We start from the raw sequence: 21290 nt of genomic DNA on the forward strand, positions 1-21290 counted from the left end.
AATTAAGCTTAATGTAGAATAAGAAAAGAATGTTTTTTTTTTCCAAGATGTTGTAAATGTGTGCTTTTTGGTTCAATATATATACTAGTAATATCCTCATTCTTCTCTTCTCTCCTAACTCTCGCTAAAAATGTAAAAGTTTAGATACTCAATAAATCATGCTATTAATATTTTCCAACCCCATTTGATGTGGCTTGTGAGATTCATGTATTTGGTGAAAAGAAAAATACTTAATATATTTTTATGAAAATAAGGAAGTTTTTTACTTATTTTGCTATATTCGGTGTTGAAGGATGGAGAAGACACTATACGTTATAGATTCACCAACCTTCACATTTCAAAAAAGTTGATACAATTTCTCTACTTACTAAAGATGATGGCCAAGAAAAATTGCATTGTTACTTTTGTGATTTACAAATTCTTACTTATCAACTTAACTTTTGCTAGTGCTACTAGTAGACAAGCTAAGGGACTAAATAGCTTATATCCAATATGGATTCATCCTCATCCATGGGCCATTCCCGCGGGTGGATTTCATCCTAAGTTTCGTTTCATGGCTATATATTACGTGCATCCACCAACGCAACAAGGAGGAATTAAGAATATTCACTAATGAAAACAAGTGTGGGATCAATATCATATATTTGTTTCTACGTAGTTATTAGTTTCTATCAATTTCCAATCAAGTAATTTCGTTTTGTAGGAATATTGTTTGATTCGACTTATCATGAAATAAATTTAAATTTTTATTTCTATATGAATTCTCTTACGTGACACTTTTCTTTTTAATTTAAAGATAAATTGTATTAGATCTAATTCTACATAAAATTAAAATTTAATATTTAAAATCTATATGAAAAATACTTTTAACTTGTAATTATTCTCACATCAATTCAATTAAAAAAAATATTGTATAATGTGATCAAAGTTTAATTATTTTCTTTAATAGCTATCTAGAAAATGCAAACTTTGGCTATTTCAATAGTGAGCCTAGGAAAGACAAAAGTTTTAAATAGTGAAATATTTTAGAATTTTAAATTAAACTTTTCAAATTTTTATAGTAATAAATATTTTTTTTACGTTAACATCTAAGTTAATCTATTAAAAATAGACTAATATCTTATTAAACTAAATTGCTATAAATAATCCTCAACATTGTTATAAATAATAATAATAATAATAATAATATATTAATATTATAATAAAAACAACAATTATGAAAGAAAAAATAATAATTTTATTTTAAGCCATTAATTTTATTGAGATATGTCATGTTCTTAGGTAAACCAACACAACTAAAATTATCTTTAAAACAGTAATAACTACTAAGATCTGACTTTTGTCCATAATGTAGCATAACATGGAAAAAGATGGTGAGAAAAAAACAAAAATGGAAAAGTATGGTGAAGTAATAGTGGAATAACGGTGGAAACTTACATTTATACTCATATAGTTAATTTAGTTTTTATTAATTTTGAATTAGTTTCAATTAGCAAAATATTGTTGATTGACTAATCATAAAATAACTCTCAATTTTTCTATTTAAATTATATTTATTATTCAATTTCATTTTTATATTGTTATTATATTTAGTTCAAGTAAATATATAAGCTTGCTAACTATTATGGAAATTGTGTATCTAAATTAAAATTCTTATAATAGTGATTTAGAAAATGCAAACATTTGGAATCTTACAAATTCAATTGATTGAGTGCCTAAATTCTCAACTTGTTAACATACGTTTAGAGCTTTTTCATACACAGTTACAATGAAATTAGTGGATAAACATATTGCACAACATCGTTTTATATAGTTATAATGAATTAGTAGACACCTTAATTACTTATATAATTATTTTCTTTATCCTAAAATATAGTATCACAAGATTTATGTTTTCTTTCTAATATGATGTATAATATTAGATATTGTCCTTAATCTATTTGAGCCGAAAACTCTTGATTGCTTAGTGTCTAGTGATATTATAAAAGAGATTTGGAATGAGAAAAAAAAATAAGGAACGCCATTAAAAATTTATATAAAATTTTAAACGACACGCCAATGAAATTAAATAGAACAATATTAGTTAACCTTTTAGTCTGAAACTCAGGTTTTATATTAAGCAATAATTGGGCTTCTCTTGAAAATTAAGACCATGCTACATATTATTTTACTTCATAAAATTTATTACAAATAGATAATGATAATTTAATTATTTTCATGGCTCTTTGAGAAATTCCTTGGCAATTTTTCCATTAGCACCCTTAGGATAAAATCCACCAGGCACATGTTCATCTCCAGAACCGTATACGATCCTTAGAATCTCAGCAGGAGTTCTTTTGTACGAAAGTGAACCAAAATCTGCTGATAATACGTTACTTGTAGTCCGATTCTCTGCTCCGAGTGGTGGTTGAATGTATATGCCTTCATCTTTGATTCCGCAGTTACCTAATTTATTTCTTAGTCCTGATATACGAGACGTGAAATCAGCCACAGTGTATTGGTACGGGGGAACCAATTCCGTTGCTCTCTCGTAGAGGTACATCCTGATAACCGCGTCTTGTCCTGATTCAACACCTAATAATCCTGCCAAAAGCTACAAAAGAAAAAAAAAGTATTATTTGCAATGACGGGTCCCGAATTGGAGAAAAGATAATGGCATGTTGTTTTTCTATTAGTATGTAGTTTTTACTAAGGCTATTTACTATTTCTAGTTTCCCATCCTTGGCAGTTGGCATATAGGAAATTACACCCAATGACTTTTAAAATGAATGGTCTTGAACTTTTGACCCCGTTTGACTCATGAATAGACCTTCAAGATTAAAAGTTAAAAAAGTGTTATATTAAAAGGTTTACCCATAGGACAACCAGGTCAAAAGTTCAAGATCACACACCTCATCCCGTAGGGGATGCGGAGGATTAATACATATATATTTACTTACCCTTTTGGTTTCGTAGCCATTGATATTGGGATTTGTACCAACATAACCAACCAATCCAACATATGGAATTACATAGCAAGATAACATATAGCTCATACTGTCTCTATATGGATCAAATGGAGGTGCCAATTTGTGCCCAAAAGCATCGTCAAATATCTTTGCAAAATTTTTAGCACTGAGATCTAACAAAGGTCTTGGAAAAACACCAACTGTCGAGTTAAGTGACCTGCAAAACAACCAAACACACATTACACAACCTAATTATATATAAATACTTCGCACCATGGTACATAAAACTTAGCTTTCGTTTGAACATGCAATTTAATATCATGATTTGAAATTTGGATATGCGACGTCAATACTTCAAATTATTCAGGATTCCAAATTTCAATTTTTTAAAATGCAAAATTTGAACTCACCTTAGATGACCAACTTCTTGATTAGCAAACTCCATAATAATATTGTTTGTAAGTTGATCAAGATTTGCTTTTCTGGCACCAATAGGAGGTGGCCCAGACATAGGCAAATTTGGTGCAACTACATCAAGCCCAAATCCATAAGAAGCCCATAAAAAGTACTCTGCTTCTAAAAACTCTAAGTTCACTGCAAATTGCATTTTGTCTATATCTTCTTTCTCCACTCCCACTCCCTCCTCTGGGTAACCTGATGGACAATAAGTATTTGTTGTATATGAAAATGACATCAAGAAAATTTCATTAAGGACCATGTAAGTGACTAAGAAATGGATAAAGAGTAATTTAAAAGACATAATTAAGCTTAATGTAGGATAAGAAAATAATGTTTTTTTTTCCCAAGATGTTGTAAATGTGTGCTTTCCGGTTTTATATATATATATATATACTAGTAATAATACTAGTTGGAAGCTTATTCGGGAAACACCAAGAACAAGGTCCTCATTCTTCTCTTCTCTTCTAAATCTCGCTAAAAGTGTGAAAGTTCAGATACTCAATAAATTGTGATATTAATATTTTCCAACCCCATTTGATGTGGCTTGGGAGATTCATGTATTTAACGGAAAGGAAAATACTTAATATTTCTTTAGGCAAATTACAGAAATCACATACTTTTAAGGCAAAATTACAATCTATCCCTTAAAAATTTATAATTATAGAAATCCCTCAAACGGATACAATAATATAAGCGCTGATATATTAATCTGATGCGTGAGATACATTAATCGTTAAGTAAGATACGTTACATTTTATACATGATACACTAATCTGATGCGCGAGATACACTAATCTAATGCGCGAAAATGAGGAATTTTAGAGATTTGTAAAACTTATAGGGGATAATGGTAATAAGTAAACTTAAATGTGGGATTTCTATAATTTTTTCTTTTATGTAATATAAATACATTACATATATATGCGACCATTTTAACTGATTTTTTTTTTTTTTACTTACATATATAATTACATAAGATGCCCTTCCAAAGGGTCAAATGAATGATTAGCGACTTAACTTATTGGGTTCTAAAATATATTAGAAGTCACGCTCAATATCTCAACATCTTCCAAAGGGTCAAATGAATGATTAGCGACTTAACTTACACTTATTTAAGCTAATAATTGTAACATTAATATTGAGACTATATTTAATGGCATATCAAAAGAATATAATAATTTGGTTAGGTTCTTAATAATCATATAGAAAAAGACTGGGAAACTAATCTCACCTTAATCAATAATTGACATGTCTAAAATGGAAAACCACTTTTTTTTTCTTCCATTGTTTGAATAAACCAGTGAATATTAGTGGTCCATTTATCAAGGCTTTCTTTGTATTTGTTGGGTTGGTTAAGCAATCTTGTTTGAGCAGGCCGGAAGTCATAAGGTTGGACGCCAATCCTTAATTCTATTTGTCTCAATTTACATAGTATCGTTCAAATTTGAGTGTTAAATTTTTGGGTAAATTACAGAAATCACATACTTTTAAGGCAAAATTACAATCTATCCCTTAAAAGTTTATAATTACAGAAATCCCTCAAACGGATACAATAATATAAGTGTTGATACATTAATCTGATGCGCAAGATACATTAATCGTTAAGTAAGATACATTACATTTTATACATGATACACTAATTTGATGTACATTTTATACATGATACACAAATTTGATGCGTGAGATACACAAATTTGATGCGCGAGATACACTAATTTGATGCGCGAGATATACTAATCTGATGCGCAAAAATGAGGAATTTTGGAGATTTGTAAAACTTATAGGGGATAATGGTAATAAGTAAACTAAAAGGTGGGATTTCTGTAATTTTTCATATTTCTTTTAGGAAAATAAGGAAGTTTTATACTTATTTTGTTATATTCAGTATGTAAGGGGTGTTGAAGGATGGCGAAGACACAATCAATACAATACAATATATAAGAAGATACGTATACGTTATAGATTCACCAACCTTCACATTTCATCTCAAAAAAGTTGATACAATTTCTTTACTTACTAAAGATGGCCAAGAAAAACTGCATTGCTACTTCCTCATCCATGGCCATTCGTTCATCCTCAAATTCCTCCTCTTGCTGATTCCCATCCTCATCCATGGCCATTCGTTCATCGATCCACCCTTACCCGCGGGTGGATTTCATCCTAAGTTTCGTTATTCATGGCTATATATTCGTGCATCCACGGAGACAACTCAAGAAGGAAGAATTAAGAATGTTCTCTAAAGAAAACAAGTGTTGGATCAATATCTTATTGATTACATATTTGTTTCGAGTTAATTATATATTAATGTCTAAGATTCATTGTTTCATGTAGTTATTATTTTATATCAATTTCCAATTAAGTAGTTCTAGTTTCGTAGGAATGTTGTTTGATTCGACTTATCATGAAATAAAATTTGAATTTTATTTGGCAAAATGGTCTGGCGGACTCTTGTACTTATATGTGTTTGTATTGTAAACCCTTCTATTTTTCCATTTATCATCTGAACCCCTGAACTTATTGAAACACAATATTTTAAACACTATTTCTGTCTTGGCATCCTATGTGGCATCTAATACCAGAGTGCGTGTAAAACACACCTATTAGGAGCGTGAGACCCTTGGAAAAGGGTCTAAAAGTCACATTAGGGCTTTTATAAAGCCATCATCTTCCTATTTGGATCCCACATCATTGTTGAATAGAATTTGAGGTTTTCTTGGCCATTTATTTTTTATCTTTTCCCCCCAAATTTCTTATCTATTGTTTATTGTCATTATAATGCTATCTTTATTATGAAACACACCATGGAAGACATACACTACTCCCAAACATCTTACACTAACATTAAGCATAAAACAAAGCAAAATTTCCAAAAAAATCAATGTAATTGATTAAACCCCAAAATCAACAAAGACACAAATAGAAGACCAAATCTAGATTAAACAACAAATAAAGTTGAAAATAAATTGAAAAACTTACCTAGATAAGTTGAAAATCAAACAAAAACAACAAAAAAACAATTTTCGAGATAGACCCCTGTTTCAGTCATCCACCACTCAAATGACCCTTGTTTCAAATCCAACCAAACACAAATTTACTGCCTTCCTCTCGTCCCCTTAACCTTCTCTGACCAGAACGTCTTCATTCTCACAGCCTCCAACAAGCTTCAACCAGCAACTATAATCGAGAACCACCACCAACAACAAAAATACCAAACCAACTCCGCCAATAAGTCTCGACCTTCCTAAAGCCGCCAGCCCCGAGCTCTTGCGAGATTGTGAACAACTAGAAACAATCAGACCCCCACTCTTCCTTAGGCCACCGATCACCACCAAAACCCCAATTCAATAAAATTCAAAATCAACTCTGAACTCAGACGAGATTGTGAACAATCAGAAGTCATGCCAACATTTTTGACTCCAATGGAAAGAGTAGAAGAAGTTTGAAAAAGGAAAGGTTAAGGAAGATTAGATTAGAAGAAGGGATGAAGTGAAATTGTGATGATGGATACAGTTATAGCAAAAAGAAATAAAAATTGGAAATAAAAGTGTTGCTACATTAATCTAATATAATAAAAGAAAAAATGACGTGGAGTGACTATATATGTGTGTGTCATTTTATAATCATACATGTCATTTTATAATTATTTTTAAATTATGTGTCAGGCGTTTGTGATACACACAAATTGAGTAGTAAAAAATGTGTTTAAAATGTTGTGTTTCGATGGGTTCAGGGGTTCAGATGACAAATGGGCAAGTAGAAGAGTTCACAATACAAATACAAGGGTCCACCAGACCATTTTGCCTTTTTATTTCTATATGAATTGTTTTCCAATTTATCTTACTCACTCCTCTCTTAAGTGACAGTTTTCTTTTAATTTAACTAATGTTTAAAACTAAATTGTATTAGATCTAATTCTACATAAAATTAAAATTTATTATTTAAAATCTATATAAAAAAAAACACCTTTAACTTTTATTCTTATGTCAATATAATTTTTAAAATATTTTACAATGTAATCAAAGTTCAATAGATAGCTATTTTCTTTAATAGCTATCTAGAAAATGCAAACTTAGGCTATTTCAAGAGTGAGCCTAGCAAAGCCAAAAGTTTTTAATAGTGAAACATTTTAGAATTTTAAATTAAATTATTCAAATTTTTATAGTTATAAATAATATTTTTACATTAACATCTAAGGCAATATTATTTTTTTAAAAAAAAAAAAACTAACATCTTATTAAACTAAATTGCTATAAATAATCCTTAATATTGTTTTAAATAATAATATTATATTAAAACAACGATTATGAAAGAAAATAATAATAATTTTATTTTAAGCCATTAATTTTATTGAGATATGTCATGTTCTTGGATAAATAGAAAGTTGGAAATAAATCCATCAGCAAAAACGTTTTCGATGACTGTTGACCGAAAGGGTCCATCGTGGAGACAAGTTCAAATTAGGAAATAGATTTCTTTCCTTATTTTCATAGAGAGCTTAGATGGGATGGGCGTCATTTCGAGTAGATAGTGTCACGATTCGAATCTACACCCTCGACGTGGCGGGCACTTAAGAATCATTGAAGGTCCCCAAGCGAACTCTCATCCTGGCTGACTACAAGCGGAAGACTAACCTAAGCATGCAAAAGTTTAAAACTGAATAAAATTCAATAAACTCAACTTTTCAAAACTTTAACTCAAATGAACAATTTAGAATAAAAATAATATATTCAACTCGCCATAAAATAGGTTACTTAAGTCTTTAAAAAATTTAATAAAATAATGAATAATACAGACTTCTCAACTATACTGACTATCTATGAAGCCTCTAACTGATGAAGATGAAAGTCGGGACAAGACCCACGACATCCTAACTAAACTGAAAAGTAAATGAAATCCCTCGGAAAATAAGGAGGCTCACCATAGCTAACTCGAACTCTCGAATGTATCAACGAATCTCCTGTTGATGATCTTGAATACTTGTGTCTGCATCATGAAAAGATGCAGGCCAAATGGCTCAGTACGTGAAATGTATGAATATGTATGGGGAATTCTAAAACATAAACATAAGCTTGAAACTTGATAAAAAGGAAACATACTTACCTCTTCTCAATCTTACCAACTCAAGGAATACTCAAGGATACTCAAAACTACTGAACTTACTCAACTCAGAAGTACTCAAGGATAAGATACTCAACTTAGAGATTAGATACTCAACTCAAAAATATGATACTCAACTCAATATAAAAAAAAAATACACATGCAATATATGAAAAGCTTTATAAAACAGTAAAACAACTTAGTTCGTTAAAGAAAATGCAATAACAAACTCAACTTTACTTATATAATAAAGTATTATAGTTTCTCTGGGAGATTCTCTAACCGACAACCACCACTATGAGCCTAAGTGGTGATACAACGTTTTACCTCACGCTGCCAAGGACTGCCTTATACCTTGTCGTCGGTATAGAACCTGAACTACTAAATGGATCCACTAGTCTATGCTAAAAGAATCTTAAGGAGACATCTAAAAAGTATGATCATTTACTACCCATGATGGCTACATGGTTTATGGAGACGTAAGTTATCTGAACTGAAACTCGCCCCCATATCGGTGCTCACTACTACTCCCAAAATATACTTAGCTCATATATTTGTAAAAACAAAACTCTTTCTTAGTTTGAGATAATTACTCAAAAACTTAGATTAAAAGCTCTTTTGGAATCGATGTTCCCTTTCTTGATCAAAACTCTTTTGGAAATCTCAGTTTCCTCTCATCTTAAATGTGAAAACATTTACTCTTGGAAATACTTACTTCTCATATATCATTTTAAAGAAAATGAATGTTGCTCTTACTCTTTACTCAACTTCAAAGCTTAAGTATTAAAACAAAGTTTAAACATTTCTAAAAGACTTCTTAAAAATATGGTTCACGCCGAATTATAGACGTGAATGACTCAATGCAAGGTTTTCAATAACCATAGATAGAACTCAAATACTTGGAACTCAAGAACTTCAATGATACTAGTAATTTCAAGAATGCTCAACTCAAAGTTCATGCGAAATTATGAGCATGAACTACTCAGCTCAAGGACTCAAATTTAATTCTCATCTCAAAATTGTTCGACTTATAATGTTCATGCAAATTATGAGCATAAACAACTCAACTTATGGACCACATGGGTAATAGGTAATAGTCTCGTGATTAGGATTATAATCTCGAAAAGGTTAGAAACTTGATACTCAAGACTTAGAACTTGAAGATACTACTCTTTTCAAAGATACTAAATTGATGGAGTCCATGCGGAAGTTATGGGCATGAATGACTTGACTCAAGGGTCAATATATCAATAAGAAACTCAGGTATACGACTCTTCTCATTCTCTGACTTACTTCATCAAAACTTAGTTCAAATCGATAGTTGATCTCAAAGGATTCACAATTGAACTCAAAAGCTTTCTTGAACTCTACTCTTAACTCTCTCTTGAATATGAATTATGAATTCAAGAGTTATAGTTCATGATAAGAACGATCTCATGATGACAAGGTAGACTCATGAATACATTATTCTCACTCTCATACTCACTTGTTGGAGTCTTGAAACAAGTTATTAGAATTTGTAGAAAACTCCTCAAAAGGACAAAAAGGAATTTTCTGAAAAATGTTCGAAAGAACTCTCAAGACTTGACTTTCAACTCTACCTTGAATATGATTTATGAATTCGAGGTTGAGATTTGTGATAGGAAAGTTCTCATGATGTTTAGGAATGATTTTAGATAGCTAAACATGAGAAAAGACTGAAAACCAATATTTGAGAGTGGGTCCGCGACGCGGAAAGGCATTTAAAATTTGGTTTTGAAAACGTCTTTTGAGGCAGAACACCTTGTGTCAGCTCCATGACGCGAAGCTGAAATTTCAAATTTGGGCACTAGGTGCGCGACCACCTTCAAATTTCGTTCGACGAAATTTCTTCTACGTTTTCTAACTCCAATTCGCCTAAATTTGATTTTTTTTTTTCTCAATCTCTCTTTAGATTTAGATACCCAGCACATATACACTAGAATCTAACTTTAACCCCTCTGTAAATCGACACATTAACCTCAAGAACGAAAGCAAATTCATGAATACATAACAAGAACATCAAAGCTTTCAACTTTTAGAACGAATTTAAAGCTGAAATTAACATGATTGGCGTGTGGAACCCAACACTATGGAAGTTTACATACCTGAAGGAACCATCTTCTTGAAGCAACTTGAAGGAAAAATCTTGAAAGATGAACCCTGGCCTTAGCGTTTCTTGAATTCCTTGAGCGTAGAATTTTTGGACTGGATGAGAGGATTTGATTTATGAAAAAATTGGTTTTCTACACGTTTAGGGCAATTTAGATGACCTCATAAGGGTTTGTAGGACTAAAATACCCTCAAAGAAATAATTAAAACAAGCTGGGAGTCGGAATAATTTTTCACGAGGCAATGAGGTCCGTATTGGCTCCGTAACGCGGAGCCATAGTGGAGCTGCTGCCAGGTTTGCGCATCGTTAGTAAATCAGTCATAACTTTTTACTCAGAGCTCGGAATTTAGCAAATTTGTGGCGTTGGAAAGAGGACTCGAAGGGATTTAATTTTCTATCTTGTAGCTCACCTAACTCATCTTGTACTAGAAGTTATGGTCGTTTGAAGTTGACCCAAAACTTAAGAAAAATTTAGGAATGACTTGAATGAACTATCTTTAGTTCTTCTTGGAACTCAAGGTGCTACATCTAGTGACCTTAATACTCAAGAAATTTTAAATTCCTTGCAAAAATCTCACTCACTACGAAGAACGGTTCGAGTCTTAGCTCAAAAATTTTCTGGGGTGCTACAGATAGTTAATTTAGTTTTTATTAATTTTAAATTAGATTCGATTACCAATATATTGTTTGACTAAAGTGATCATGAAATAATTTTTGATTTTTTTATTTAAGCTATATTTATTATTCAATTTCATTTTTATATGGTTATTACATTTAATAATTACTGTTCTTAAATCCAAATAATTATGTGTTCAATTAAATATATAAGCATACTAATTATTATGAAAGTTGTATATCTAAATTAAAATTATTTTAATGGCGATTTATAAAATACAAACATAAGGCATCTTACTAACTTGGTTGAATACCTAAATTCTCAATTTGTTTATGAGCTTAGATTCTCCACTTTCCCAATTCTCAATTTAAAAAAATAGAAAGACTACAAATTGCATACACAACTACGGCTACACATTTATAACTTTTTCATACAGAGTTATAATGAAATTAGTGGATAAAACATACTACATAACATCGTTTTATATAGTTATAATATAATGAATTAGTGGACACCTTTAATTACTTATTTTCTTCAGCATAAGATATAGTTGCATGCACAACATTTATTTTTTCTTTCCAATATGATGTTGTCCTTGATCTATTAGGGCCGAAAACTCTTGATTGCTTAGTGATATTATCAAAGAGATTTGGAATGAGAAAAAATTAAGGAACACCATTAAATATTTATATAAAATTTAAACAACACTTTAAGGAAATTAAATAAAACAATATTTTACTTCATTTAATTTACTGCATCTTCATGTAAGCAATTATTGGAAAATTCTTTCAAAATTAACACCATACTACATGTTTATTTTATTTCATAAAAAATTATTACAAATATATATAATGATAATTTAATTATTTTCATGGCTATTTCAGAAATTCCTTAGCAATTTTTCCATTAGCACCCTTAGGATAAAATCCACCAGGCACATGTTCATCTCCAGAACCATATACGATCCTTAGAATCTCAGCAGGAGTTCTTTTGTAGGAAAGTGAACCAAAATTAGCTGATAATACGTTACTTCAAGTTCGATTCTCTGCCCCGAGTGGTGGTTGAATGTATACACCTTCATCTTTGATCCCGCAATTACCTAATTTATTTCTTAGTCCTGATATACGAGAGGTGAAATCAGCCACCGTGTATTGATAAGGGGGAACTAATTTTGTTGCTCTCTCATAGAGGTACATCCTGATAACTGCGTCTTGTCCTGATTCAACACCTAATAATCCTGCCAAAAGCTACAAAAGAAAAAAAAAGTATTATCTGCGATGTAAAAGGGAAATGAACTAATTTATTAACAGAAAAGAGTCATATTTTTGCTTGTACTCTTTACAAATAAGTTATATTTGTCATTCATTATACTTTTACAATATAGTTATTATTTTTCGTTTAACTTTAGAGTAATATATGTGCAAATCTTTTGCTTTGTGTGTGTGGAATACGAAATATGTTCTTGTACCTATTGTTCTAGTTCATATCATGCTATTTTTGTGGAAAAAATAGGAGTCCCGAATAGGAGAAGAATATGAAAGGTGGTCTTTTGATTAGTATGTAGTTTTTTCTAAGGCTATTTACTGTTTCTAGTTTTCCATCCATATAGGAAATTACACACTTTAAAAATGAGCGGTTTAAAATTTTGATTGTTGTTTGACTCATGGCCAAACCTTTAGTGTTAGAAGTTAAAATTGTTGAACTTAGAGTTTTGCCCATGGACCATCAAGGTCAAAAGTTCAAGATCATCCGCCTCCAAAATCATTTTCGTAAATCATATGGAGAGGGGGGAGTGGAGGATTAATACATGTATATTTACTTACCCTTTTGGTTTCGTAGCCGTTGATATTGGGATTTGTACCAACATACCCAACCAATCCAACATATGGAATTACATAGCAAGATAACATGTAGCTCAAACTGTCTCTGTATGAATCAAATGGAGGTACCAATTTGTGTCCAAAAGCATCGTCAAATATCTTTGCAAAATTTTTAGCACTAAGATCTAACAAAGGTCTTGGAAAAACACCAACTGTCGAGTTAAGTGACCTGCAAAACAACCAAACACATATAACACAACCTAATTATATAAATACTTTGCACCATTAGTTCATAAAACTTAGCTTACGTTTAAACATGCAATTTGATATCATGCAACGTCATATCCCAAATTCTTCAAAAACCAAGATGGGATTCCAAATTTCAAACTTTTTTTACTCATAAATTTATAATTCATGGGAAAAAAGAAACATAATTTGAATTCACCTTAGATGACCAACTTCTTGGTTAGCAAACTCCATAATAATATTGTTGGTAAGTTGATCAAGATTTGCTTTTCTGGCACCAATAGGAGGAGGCCCACTCATAGGCAAATTTGGTGCAACTACATCAAGCCCAAATCCATAAGAAGCCCATAAAAAGTACTCTGCTTCTAAAAACTCTTAAGTTCACTGCAAATTGCATTTTGTCTATATCTTCTTTCTCCACTCCCACTCCCTCCTCTGGGTACCCTGATGGACAATTAGTGTTTGTTGTATATGAAAATGAAAATGACATCAAGAAAATTTCACTAAGGACCATGTAAGTGACTAAGAAATGGATAAAGAGTAATTTAAAAGACATAATTAAGCTTAATGTAGAACAAGAAAAGGGTGTTTTTTATTCAAGATGTTGTAAATGTGTGCTTTTTTGTTCGATATATATAATAGTAATATTAGTTGGAAGCTTATTCGGGAAACACCAAGAACAAGGTCCTCATTCATCTCTCCTCTCCTAAACAATTCCTAAAAATGTGAAAGTTCAGATACTCAATAAATAGAGCTACTAATATTTTTCCAACCTTGTCTGATGTGGATTGTGAGGATCATGTATTTGCCGAAAGGTAAAAAAATGTTATTTCAGGAAAATAAGGAAGGTTTTTATTTATTTTCTTATATTGTATACAGGGGCGGATCTAGCCTTATGGGTGGGGTGCCACGGCACCCAGTGGCCTCGGTTAAAACTTTGTATATATATGTGTATGAGTATAACAAAATGAATAAATATTACATCTGCCACCCAATGAATAATATGTTCAATGGTGCAACTGGCAAAGGATGTAACTTTCAATGGAAGTGTTGAGTGTTCAAAACTCTTTTGCAGCACTAACTTTTTTTATTCTTCGCTTGTGTGAATGACTTTCAGGCTCTTCCTTTTTTTTGTCTTTAGTTTCTAGCCAATTTTTTTTGTCTTTTGCTTTAGTTTCTCGCTCCTCTCAATTAGTTTCTTTATTTGCTACTCCTTGCTTATTTATCTATCTTTAACTGATACGAGTGTTGCGTGATTTTCTATATTAATTACAGATTAATATAGAATTTTGAACGTCACATAGAATATTAATAAAAATATACTTAAATAGATTTTATTTTTTTTGAATTTTTTTTTTAAAATGATGGATATTATTATGTTAAAGTTTTTGAATTTAAAGGTTCTTTCAATCTTTAACGTCACACTAAGTGGAGATAACTAGATTGAAGCTATAATTTTTATTTTTTCTCAACTATATGGTGTTAGATTATGTATACAAATTTGAATTTTTAAGGTGAAAAATCTCTTGTTTTCTCAAAGTTATAGAGGTATCTTATTCCTAAAAAATATATCAAAAAACACACTATTTAGGTGTATATCTTTAATATTAGAATATTTAAAAGAATTTTTTTTTTACTAAATATGTATATTTGATCAATGTATTTATAGAAATCGAAAAAACTAAATAACTCGAATCATAACCTAAAATGAAGGAACCGACCCGTTTACCATTTAGATGACATGGCACCCCTAACCTTCGAATCCTGAATTCGCCTCTGATTGTATATATGAAGATACGTATACCGTTATATATTCATGGACCAATATTAGGACAATCATAATTTCACTACATTAATTTGTGAATAATACTCATGAAGCAATATTAGGACAATGATATTATTACCAAAAGATTCCAAGCAAAATAATTGTGTTCATTAATTACTGCCAACACATTGCCACCACGCATATATCCCACATGTTGAATTAGTAATACACTCTTTCTGTTTTGATTTGTTTTGTTTATTTTTTAGCTCTTTTTTTAGTCCATTAAAAAGGTATGTGGATTTTTTTTTATTTTATGGGATTTGTTTTTAAAAAAAATTCTAACTTTTCAGTGTTAATATAATATTTTAAGAGTTAAAAAGACCACAAGATTAAAGGAATATTTTGATACATTTTCATATCTTTAATTTAAGATTTTAAGAATCAATAATCTTCTTTATTTTCTTAAACTCCGTTATTGTCTAGTCAAAAAAATTTAAAAAAAAATTAAAACGAAAAAAGTACCGATAGACTAGTATTTGGATTATATCACCCGTTGCCTTGAGATTTTGAATTATAGAAAAATAATACATAAAAAGACACGTTTTTCCACCCCTGCAAGAAGACAATGTCTATTACTCTTGGTTGATGTGGTCTATGTTGCACCATAAAGTTTTTCATCCATTTATCATATGTGGATACTTTGTTGAGTCTATTGCCTTGTAATTTGCAGCTATTTTCATGGTCCATAGCTACAGCTACAAGGAAAAAAAGTATTATCACAGGCGGCTCAATAAAATTAGTGACTTAAAAGCTAAATTTTAAATTTTGTAACAGTGGGACAGACATTTATTTTTCTTCGGAGAATTTTGCCCTCGTGCTTTGGGAAGGGTGTTTTGGCATATGATGGGATTGTGAGGCCGTGTCTCATTTATGTATTGAAGAATGATGATAAACTCACATATTTGCTTTCCGTCATGAATTAGCACTGGAACTAACTGTCTTCTCAATAGGATTCATTTCCAGTTTCAATGTGATTTTGTTCATCTAATTTAATTGTATCGTATTGTATTGTATTGTATTGTCTCTAGTTAGCCAATTCTTGTGTTTTATCTAGAAAGTCTAAGATAACGCGATCGAGTAGGTTGAAACAAACAATGAACTAGTTAGTGTAAGAGACTAAACAGAATAAGTAATTTTCATCCATTTAGACTGATAAAATTAGTTCATCAAATAGAAACATTTATAGTAAGATTAATAGTTTACTTCATTTGAGATAGGCTAAATATTACAGTGGTTCGTCCTGCATTTTTACTTCTTTAGACAAAATAGAGTTTGAAGTATGTCTGGACAACATGAACTCCTCGAACGTTCCTGAAAATATATAATCGAAATGAGAATCTTAGACAAATTGTTACTCGTAAAAAAATAATTCTTACTTTGTTAGAGTCGTTGGTTCGATAAGCCTTCTCCATTTCCCTGCCTAATCCCATCCAAACTTCAGAACCTATCTCATTTTCCAGAGCAACATTCGATTTCTCCTTAGTTTCCACTGATCCGGTCTGTTCATCGTTTAGTTGCTGAGACTTTGCAAGATCAATGGAAAAGCATTGATCACTGAATTGGTAACTCGGGGTTTGTTGAGCTTGATGATGAAGTTGATCTTGACTAACGCTGATATCCTCCGTTCCCTTCATGTATATTGATAGTAATTCCATCAACTCATCACATTTATCACCATTTTTTTCTGTTTTTCTTTCATCAATATGTGTAATAGCACATGAAATATGTGCATCAAATTCACAAGAGCTGCAATGGTAAAGCCACCCTTTATAACTAGGCTTTTTGCATAAGTCACATTCGAAATCATAAGGAGGACAAAATTCTAAGTCCAGTTTATGGCAATGAGATGGCAATTCCATTGAAAGAGGTAATGCTAATAAACATAGTGTGTGATAATAAGTAGAACATTTGGTACACGCGTAAGAAAATCCCAAGATTTCTTTTCTACACGCGTTGCATTTTGATGAAGAAGGTACTGTGGTTAGTAGAGTGAGATGGTGGATTGGATCCACTACATGCTGCAAACTTTTGGGCATATTGAAGCATTCTTGATGAAGGAAAAATGAACACGTACTTTTACATTTGTAGTAGAATTTACCAGGCAATATATTGAGTTTACATCCAGAGCAAATTGCATTACTTTGCTTATTGATGTACACAAATTGATGTCCATGACTAAAATGTTTGAATACACTATTCTCCTCTGTGTTTCCCATCATTAAGTACCAAAATCCCCTTCTTTCTTCCTCATTAAAGGCGCTTTGAGCGCCAAGTGTTTGTTTTTTTTATGTTGTTTGCTTTTTCTTGGAGGCAACGGTGGTGAAATATTCAACTGTCTTGTTACAAGAAAAATGCAGCTATCAAGTTGCTTTAACCTAAGTTTATATTCCTAAAATCTGAATAAAGGACATATAAAATGCCTCTACTAAAGATGCCTTAACAACAAGAGAGTACATTTTACAATGGAACAGAACCAATTGTTTCTTTCGAAGAGTTTGTTTGTATGTAACCAAAACATAGAGACACCAGAAAAGTTATTTTAATTTATTCAGCTTATGAGTTCGGAATCCGTCTACATAATTTAGTTTAACGCTACAACTCCAGACTTGTACCAACCGAACAGAACACTTGTACTACTCAAAATATATCTACTTATTAGATACAAAATTTAAATAAAATAAGTACTAATAATTTTCGTCGTATCGAACACCTCTTAATCTTTTTCAATTTGCACCAGCCAAGGCTGCAGCATCTTTGAATCCCCTAAAAACAGCTTTGACAACATCAGGTGTAGGAAGACTTTGTTGAATAATAGGAAGTTGAATGAAATTGTTGATCCATGCATGTAGACAAGGGTATTTTGTTGAATCCATTGCTTTGAATTCACCAATTTCTTCAATATATTGGAACCAATAAGCAATCCAACCAATTATAATGTCAAGGTACCCTAGTTTCTCACCACCAAAAAACTTTTTCCCAATTATTTGTCCTTCAAGAAGATGTAAACCCTCTACCACTGATTCAACCCCCTCTGCTTTTGTTTCTCCAGATGAGAAAAATGCCCTCTTAGCTGCTTCATAGAACTGCATCAATGATTTAAAAAAAATAGAGAAATCGTGAACCAGAATAGAAGAGCTTGCCCCACTCGAGAATAAATATTTCATAGTAGCCTCATATACAATGATAGTTATTAATTCGTTAGCACCACATTAAAACATTCCCCTAGACTCTAGAGCACATTAAAACATTCCCCTAGACTCTAGAGTAGTTGTTAATACGAATAAGGGAAACAACTATATATCTAGACAGTATTGGCTTGATCCAATAATTTAACCTAACCACTTGCATCAATAATTAAGCTAGTTGGACTAATATTAAGATCTATCGCATCGTTCATAAGAAAGTGAGATTAGTATACGATGGAAAATAAGAAAATTATCCGTTACAACAAATTAAAATACACTAATATTTTTACCTTGCCATCAACAAAACGAGCCCAAAAACGACCAGAAGCTCTTTCAAAAGGATCCACAGGAAATAAAGGATTAATAAGTGGCCATGTTTCTTCAATATACTCAAGAATAACAAGTGATTCAGCTAATGATTTTCCATCATGAACAATAACAGGCACTTTATTGTAAACTGGATTAAGTTTCACAAGCAATGGACTACTTCTGCTGGAAAAATCCTGCTCAATAAATTCATAACAAATGCCTTTTAACTTAAGTGCCCACATTATTCTTTGAGTAAATATACTTTCTTTTGTGCCCAAAAGTTTCACATCTTCCATTCTTAATAATTTCTCCAACAAAATTATGATAGTATATGAAGTTTCAACTTTTTTGGGGAGTGAATGAATTTAATTTAAGTTATTCCATGCAAAATAAGATAACAAGAGGTTAGGGACAAAGTACCTTATCCCACACACTAGCTTTATGTCACATCTTATTATTTTGTGTTAGAAAACCACACGTTATCACTAAGGTCTTTTTTCAGGGGTGATGATTTACTGATTTTTAAAGGAAAATATATATGAAAGATTCTATTGATACAAAAAAGGAAACAGCACAAATTGATTTTAGGCCACTCTTTGTTCTAATGGATAGAGAACTATGTAACACAAGAAAGAATTATGAAATTTCATAATGAGCAAAAAATAAAAAGGGGAAAATTATGTGGCTTAGCTAACTCAACCCTCTATTCATAGTAGTAATTTTAAAAAATTATATAGTGATAGTTTGGAGTTTAATAGCAAATATGCGGATACATTTATTATTTGCAAAGATGTAATTAAAGAGATATATTGTATACGCGTGAATATAATAAATTTCGCTATCGAATTACTATTATATATGTGCGTATACACTTATTTTGTACGCTGATACAATATGTTTGACTATTATTATGTACATGAATACAATATAATTCATTACATTTTCAACCAAGATTCTAGTATTATGTTTTGTAACTAACTAAAATCTCACTATTTTTCACAAATGTGAGCTCAAAATACCAATATTTATTAATATTTCCCAATAAAATTGAAAAAACATAATAGACATACTTCACTACTATATATATCATTATTATTATCTTTACTTTTAAAATATTACTTATCTTACCACTAATTAAAAGTTTCTTATGTATCTGGAGTGATTCACATATGTCTGGAATACCATATACATGAGAGAGTGGCGAGCGAGATGGAGGACAGTGGCAAGGGAGGCGGGGGAGATTTGTTATGTATCCCTGATACATATGAATCCATTTTGGATATAATGTATCTAGAACAAATTACAGCTCCATGTATTTGAGATATCTGAACATATTTAGAGGCACTGAAATTTGATAAGATACATAATATTTAGAGAGGTGTCAAAAATGAGTTCGACTATAGGTAAACTCGGAATTTTAAGGGTTGGGCTCAAGATAATTTTAATTGGATTCAATCTCAACTCATTCAAGCTTTAGCTCATTTGAAAAGAATCCTCAATTGAGCCCAATTTAATCTTCAATTTCAACCCATTTAAATATTCTTTATTTGCATTGATGTAATGTATGTTCCAATGTTGAATTAATATATGAATTACTATTTATTTTATATATTTTATGATTTATTTATCTATTTATAGCTCCTTCTTCTTTTTTTAATTTTTCTACAGTTGAAATTCAAATTATGGTTATAAAACTTAAATAACTATATATTAAAATTGTTGAAATTAAGCGGGTCAAATTAGGTTGGTCAAGACCCAACCTATTTTATGCACATTTGAGCCCAATTCAATTGAGCCAAAAGTAAACTTGAACGGATTAAGATCCAACCAAATATTTATTTCAACTCATTTTAGTATCTCTAATTTCAACTCAACCTACCTATTTAACACCCCCTAATAATATTACAAACTATAATACACGTAAGTAATTTATCTGCTGAACTAGTGAATTTATGCAAGTTTCTAATAAAATTAGTCACAATGCTCAAAGGTAGCGTAGTTGTTTTGAGTTCCCGATGGGTCTCGGGCCCCTTGAAACGTAAAAGTTCTAAAACCTATACAGACTAGGCCTGTAATTAACCAAGTCAGAGATTCCAAGTTCTAACTGTACTTTACTTTGTATAGTTGTATTTTATATTAACTGAATCTGTAATATAATAAATATATATATAAAAAAAATAAAAAAATATTATAATTTTTATTACTGATTTTTGCAAAATCATAAATATATTTTTGTAAGTAGTGTAATTTAACTATTAGAAAATATAAAATTTCAATAAATAAAATGACAAATATGGAAAAAAAAATCTAAACATCCATCTTAAACTTTAAATAATGAAAAAAAAAGTCTCAAAAATTCACTTAATATAAAACAGAGAGGGTATTATTTAGAGATTGTTTAATTGATGCTTCATATGGAAAAAAAAAAAGTTATCACTTGTCCAATTAACACTAATAATTGTGTTAGTGATGAAACAACTTAACTTAATGCTTTATGTTTTTGAATAACTCTATATGCTTAGAATCTTTCTAATAATTAACGCAAGGATTATAAAATTTGAGGGGTTTAGCAAAAACGGTAAAAACAGAATATTTAGTTGACTTATTTTTGTCTAACAAAGTTTATAGTATTTAATATTGAATGTACATTATTA

At 30.9% G+C, this 21290-nt stretch overlaps 3 protein-coding genes and 1 pseudogene across 3 annotated transcripts; all 4 read right to left on the bottom strand.

Annotated features, from left to right (window-relative positions):
• Positions 1-2215: 2215 nt before the first annotated feature.
• On the bottom strand, positions 2216-3728 carry LOC125816758 (desiccation-related protein PCC13-62-like). The gene is made up of 3 exons (XM_049496379.1): positions 3359-3728; positions 2940-3165; positions 2216-2593 (listed from the first exon to the last, which is right to left on the bottom strand). The coding sequence occupies exons 1-3, from the start codon at positions 3706-3708 to the stop codon at positions 2216-2218; spliced, it is 954 nt and encodes a 317-aa protein (XP_049352336.1). The 5' UTR covers positions 3709-3728.
• An 8370-nt stretch (positions 3729-12098) lies between these two features.
• On the bottom strand, positions 12099-13895 carry LOC125815717 (desiccation-related protein PCC13-62-like; annotated as a pseudogene).
• A 2495-nt stretch (positions 13896-16390) lies between these two features.
• On the bottom strand, positions 16391-17361 carry LOC125816178 (uncharacterized). Its single transcript, XM_049495768.1, has 2 exons — positions 16519-17361; positions 16391-16453 (listed from the first exon to the last, which is right to left on the bottom strand). Exons 1-2 carry the CDS (start codon positions 17359-17361, stop codon positions 16391-16393), a joined length of 906 nt encoding a protein of 301 aa, XP_049351725.1.
• Positions 17362-17864: 503 nt separating this feature from the next.
• LOC125816367 (glutathione S-transferase U7-like) lies at positions 17865-18957 on the bottom strand. Its single transcript, XM_049495964.1, has 2 exons — positions 18618-18957; positions 17865-18225 (listed from the first exon to the last, which is right to left on the bottom strand). The coding sequence occupies exons 1-2, from the start codon at positions 18930-18932 to the stop codon at positions 17866-17868; spliced, it is 675 nt and encodes a 224-aa protein (XP_049351921.1). The 5' UTR covers positions 18933-18957; the 3' UTR covers position 17865.
• Positions 18958-21290: the final 2333 nt, after the last annotated feature.

The sequence above is a fragment of the Solanum verrucosum genome, unplaced genomic scaffold, assembly GCF_900185275.1.
Source record: "Solanum verrucosum unplaced genomic scaffold, falcon-dt-bn FXZP01000261.1, whole genome shotgun sequence".
In the NCBI taxonomy this organism is placed as follows: domain Eukaryota; kingdom Viridiplantae; phylum Streptophyta; class Magnoliopsida; order Solanales; family Solanaceae; genus Solanum; species Solanum verrucosum.

Coding starts and splice junctions, on each gene's coding strand:
- LOC125816758 (XM_049496379.1), bottom strand. CDS start 3,708: ATGTCTTTTAAATTACTCTTTATCCATTTCTTAGTCACTTACATGGTC. Junction 3,166..3,358: donor CAAGAAGTTGGTCATCTAAG/GTGAGTTCAAAT, acceptor GTTGTTTTGCAG/GTCACTTAACTCGACAGTTG. Junction 2,594..2,939: donor ATGGCTACGAAACCAAAAGG/GTAAGTAAATAT, acceptor TTTCTTTTGTAG/CTTTTGGCAGGATTATTAGG.
- LOC125816178 (XM_049495768.1), bottom strand. CDS start 17,361: ATGATGGGAAACACAGAGGAGAATAGTGTATTCAAACATTTTAGTCAT. Junction 16,454..16,518: donor GAACCAACGACTCTAACAAA/GTAAGAATTATT, acceptor ATATATTTTCAG/GAACGTTCGAGGAGTTCATG.
- LOC125816367 (XM_049495964.1), bottom strand. CDS start 18,932: ATGGAAGATGTGAAACTTTTGGGCACAAAAGAAAGTATATTTACTCAA. Junction 18,226..18,617: donor CTCGTTTTGTTGATGGCAAG/GTAAAAATATTA, acceptor TCATTGATGCAG/TTCTATGAAGCAGCTAAGAG.